This window comes from Triticum aestivum, chromosome 2B (genome assembly GCF_018294505.1).
Source record: "Triticum aestivum cultivar Chinese Spring chromosome 2B, IWGSC CS RefSeq v2.1, whole genome shotgun sequence".
NCBI classification, from domain to species: domain Eukaryota; kingdom Viridiplantae; phylum Streptophyta; class Magnoliopsida; order Poales; family Poaceae; genus Triticum; species Triticum aestivum.
In genome coordinates, this window is record NC_057798.1 from 335918537 (window position 1) to 335923486 (window position 4950).

A 4950-nucleotide genomic window follows, 5' to 3' on the forward strand; every position below is an offset into this window, starting at 1 on the left:
ACGGACAACCAGGTTTTGGCCCATGCCGCACAAGCAAGGGATATTCTTACATGTCCTGGTCATTGGGAGATAAGAAACCAGTTGGCAAACTTCTTCTCTTTTACTAGCCAAACTCAGATAACCGTTTGTTACATTCACAGGAAGCTTAATAGTAGGGCTCATAATAATGCAGCTAGAGCTTACTCTCTAGAATCCAATATTAGCCTAATGGTGTGTAGCAACAAGTCTCACTTAGCTGATCATTGTCCCATACTGTTGAAGATAGGCAACCTGAATATCAGGCATTGTAAAACTATGATTGTAACATGTTCTTCAAGTTAATGAAAGGCGCCTCGGGCGCCACCTCTTTGTTAAAAAAAAATGTTTGCTGGAAACCTATAAACCGGATGTTCTCAGATAACATTCCTTAAAAGGAAGCTAAAATAAAGCCATGACACGTGCTTTCCGTGCAGCGCGATTCGGAATACATGCAGAAGATCCTGATATTTTCTCTCTGCTCGTGTCATCTCATCCCTCTCCCTCTTTCTGAAAACCCTAGCGCCGCAGCCTGAGAGAGCCGTCCTTAGGTTTCCGCGCAAGGTAAAAGCATCCAACCATCTCGTCTCCTACTTTCCATGGCGCTCAGGTGGCGTGATTAGCGCTGCACCACGGCACAGATTGGTGAGGATCTTGATTGACTTTTTCGGTGTGATTTGGTGGCTTGTGTAGGCGTCGGGGAATTTTCGGCTCGATTGGATTGGAGATGACGGAGAAGGAGGTGGGACGGATCTTCGTGGGCGGACTGTCCTGGGACACCACGGAGCGCACGCTGGAGCGAGCTTTCGGCGAGTTCGGCAAGGTCATCGAGACGCAGGTATTAGCCATATTCCTCCATTCGTTTGTTTGTATTGTGCGTGCTCGTCGGAGGATTTGTGTTGAGATCATTTTGGCGGCGCTTGGTCTTTAGTTTTGTATATAGGGTGACAATTTTTTCAGTTTCATCCTTAAGCTGGTTTTTCCTATTTCTCTACAGAGTTTCTTCATTTTAACTCATCTGTGCTGTAATTCCGCTGATTAGTTGCAAACATAATCTTGATTAAAGAGCCATATTGTACCAATCAAAAGCACTGCCCATCAATAAGACGAAATGATTAAAACATTTTGATGTGAGTTATGGACTAAAAATAAAAAAGGGGGGGGGGGGGGGGGGGGGGGTAATTGTGAAACTGCCGTTTCGCGATTTGCTGTAACTTAGTATTATGTTTGGTTAGCTGTGTCGATAGAACTTTGATGGCTTGTTTTTCGACCTGATGGTTACTCAGTGCATGATTCAGTTATGTTACGTTATTATTGTTGCTTAGGGGTGTCTGGAAGAGCGTGATCTGATAAACAATTTCAGGTTGGACAGTCCTTACTTTCTTTATGGTTCATTCAGTGTTAGGTGGAACCATCTCATTTGCAAGTATGATGATAATTATATTATTAACCTGTTTCTCAACGAATTTCCAAGCATAGCTGTGTTTATTAGCAAGTTATGACGCCTAGGTGTGTTAATTGTTTGTTTATGCTCTTAGCAAAATGCTATTGAGTTTATCTTGTTTTCTAATTTCAATCTAATAGCAGTTACTGATTCACAGAGCCTGCAGTCACCTCCAGTTTTATATTTTAGGAAGTTTTTGAAGTTGAAGGAAATGAAACATATTAGTCAATTCGAGCTCATTGTTATACATTTTTGCGGTGATGGGTCCTATAAAATTCAATATGAAGTAACGGTACTGTTAGCAAATTTGGTAGATGCTTTTGGGCAGAAGCAGTGCTCCTCCTTTGCCATGGCATGGGTAGTGTTTAAGCTGACTAATGTCAGTACATTAAACAAATTTTCATTGCCATGGCTAATCAATTCTACAGAGCTAAACATGACCACAGTGTTGGATATGAAATTAATGCAAGTTTTGCTGCATAATGGAATGCTCTGGATCAGTTCTGATATGAAAGGCAGATGCAGCTTTTTTTGTTGTCCTTGGTTAGTGATTTATTACAAGTGATGCTTCATAGTGAGTGTTGTGTGCTATTTTATTCCTACAGTCGCTTGGAAGGCCATTGTTCTCAGTCTTCAAATGCCCCTTCCCCTTCAAATGGACACATACCCGTACATGAACAAAGAGCAGTGATTGATAAGGATGCCTTTAGGTATTGCAACTATGTTTTCCTGAAGGAATGTGGCAGACTAACTAAGGTCCGATTAGCTTCGTGTTAGAACTTCAGGTGTAAAGTTATTGTTTTGTGCCTGCAGCACCGACCAAAGTAACTGGCCTCGTCCAATTTGTTGGATGTGGAGTTTACTCATTCATGTCGCACATGAGCGGCACATGGAAGTGTTCAGTTTGTTTTGTCAGCGCAACTGATATCTTCTAGGACTCATTGATGGCATTGTTGTGGTCACAGTGTCACATGCTTCCAGTTCTGACCTGTTGCCCATGGTAACCAGTTCTGACCTGTCACATGCTTCCAGTTCTGACCTGTTGCCCATAGTATGCCTTCTGGATAGCATTGTTGGGGCAGATAAAGGAGATACTGACATTTACTTACAATAATTGAGCAGTGGCATAAAGATTGACTGTGTTCCTCCAGTCTTGTGAGATAGTTTCACTGGTTACCATGCTTGACATACTTACCAGCTGTCGTCATTTCCCTATGGCCTGATTTGCATGTGCATGCTGTTGCTAGTGTTGGATTTTTTTGGCTGTTCACTATTATATGCAGTTACTATCTTCCCATGAGTTCACTTTCATTGTATGTATAGGTTGTAACAGAAAGAGACACAGGCCGCTCCCGTGGGTTTGGGTTTGTTACATTCTCGGAACCTCGGGCTGTGGATGTTGCGATCCGGGAAATGCACAATGGAGAACTAGATGGTCGGACCATTTCTGTGAACAAAGCTCAACCTAGGATGAACAGTGATGATGGTGGCTATGGATATGGGGGTAGTAGTTACTCATCTGGTGCTAGAGGTGGATATCGTGGTGCAGCTGACATGGTACCCGCTGCAAGTGATGATTGCTTTAAGTGTGGACGCCCTGGACACTGGGCTCGTGAATGTCCTTATTCTGATGGAGGTAGGCCTGGAAGGTACTCTCCCCCTTCCAGGTATGGCAATGGCGCTGGTGGGCGTGGTGACCGCTTTGGAGGATCAGACCGTTTTGGTAATCACTATGTTGATGATCGTTATGATGGTGGCCGCTATGCTGATGATCGTTATGGTGGTGGACGCGATCGCTATCCTCCAGCTGCTGATCGTTTTTCTGGCGACAGATATGGTGCTGGTGATCGTTATGCATCAGGTGGCTTTGCCAGGGATAGAAGCTATGAGAGAGATGGAGGGCGGCCAGGTGGAAGTTATTACCGTGATGAATCTAGAGGTACTGGTGGTTATGGCAGGGGTGGTCCACGTGTGGCGAATGGTGACAGATATGGGAGTGGTGGACCTGCTCGCCTTGGCGCGAGTTACCGAGATAGGCCTGCTCCCTATGATCGTCCCACTCGGGGTGCTCGCTCATATGATGACCGCTACTGATGGAAGGTCACCTTGGAGCAGATCGGAGATTTAATACAAGATTCAGTTCCCAGTTGCTACTACCAGTACTCTCAAGTATCATTCTTTCGAGCAGTTTGTTTAGTTACTTCAGTCCATATGGCAGTACTTAATTATTATTATTATTATGGTCAAACTGTACACTCTAGGCAATGGGCGACACTTGTTGCTTATTGTTATGGTATTGTGTAACTACTCTGCAGTCTAAGTTTGAGTTGTACTACTGTTTTAGTTTTGACTCATTTCGTGTTGTCGGCATTGTCAATCTTTGAGACCGCAGTGCCACATTCTGCCAATCTCTTGACAAATATTGGACCTGCTTATCTGATGTCAGCTTTGTGTTAAAATCTGTTGGTAATATTGGCACTGCACAAGTTGGATGTGCATTTTCAAGATTATGTGCCATCTGCTCAAAGCAATGTTGCAGGTTTGTTTTCTCCTAGTTTGTTCAGAACAGCAAGCTTAGACAAATACAGTTAGAGGAATTCACACAGGCACTGGCTGTGTTTGTATGATTCAACTGGTAAATGACGGATGCAATCAGGGAAATTCTACTGGTATAATTGATTTAACCTGGTGGTGCTTGTTGAAGCTCCAATGTACGTATATGTTTTCACCCGCCAAAAGTCTAGTTAGAACCAAGTCCATTTGTGCGAGATAGCATCAACCAAGTCCATTTGTGCGAGATAGCATCAACCAAGTCCATCCTTATGATGCAGGGTGCCTATATAGAGAGGGAGAGAGGGGGGCTAGGCGAGCGGATTTTCAGCGCATGGCGTCCAGTGTGCACGTTATTCTGGGCCTGCCTTCACGCTTCGTGATCGTATCCTGTGCCCACGCTGGAATATTGCACAGTCTACCTTGGATATACAGCCGAATACGGGTACGACATCGGAACAAGACGCGTGAAGGACAAACTTCCTTTTACACGAAAAACCGAATGAGGGTGCCCTTTTACAGAAAACCCCCTCGGGGGCTCCCACGATCGCCAAGGCGATCTGGCGGCGATAGAGGATGAATGAGCGTGAGATGGTGGATTAGCCGGAGCAGAGGGGATCGACTACTGGAGGGGGCTACGAGGTGGCCCTCTTCAGCGGAACGAGATCCTCTGACGTTGGCAATTCCAAGTCTGAGGGATGTTCTTCGCTTGGCACCGTCCATCAACCATCAGACGACAGCAAATTGAAGAAAAATATTAATGCATGTGCAAGCACATTGGAGTATTCATGTACAATTCCGACAAATGCTAGCCCACCAAATGACTTGTTGACTAATGCATGTCTAAAGAAAAAGGAGGTCCAAACAAAGAGTTCAAAACGAAAACAAAATTGGCTTGATAAGAAGCACAAGGCAAGGAAAAAGAGAGAAAGCAGAGCTAC

The 4950-nt window shown here is 44.5% G+C and overlaps 1 protein-coding gene across 1 annotated transcript; it reads left to right on the top strand.

Moving 5' to 3' along the window:
• The first annotated feature begins 339 nt into the window (after positions 1-339).
• Positions 340-3813, top strand: LOC123044878 (glycine-rich RNA-binding protein RZ1C). Its single transcript, XM_044467749.1, has 3 exons — positions 340-579; positions 709-853; positions 2783-3813. Exons 2-3 carry the CDS (start codon positions 743-745, stop codon positions 3551-3553), a joined length of 882 nt encoding a protein of 293 aa, XP_044323684.1. The 5' UTR covers positions 340-579; positions 709-742; the 3' UTR covers positions 3554-3813.
• Positions 3814-4950: the final 1137 nt, after the last annotated feature.

Bases quoted from the DNA above. Each gene is read 5' to 3' on its own strand.
- LOC123044878 (XM_044467749.1), top strand. From the start codon at position 743: ATGACGGAGAAGGAGGTGGGACGGATCTTCGTGGGCGGACTGTCCTGG. The intron at 854-2,782 runs GTATTAGCCATA...TTGTATGTATAG, and splicing joins GCAAGGTCATCGAGACGCAG to GTTGTAACAGAAAGAGACAC.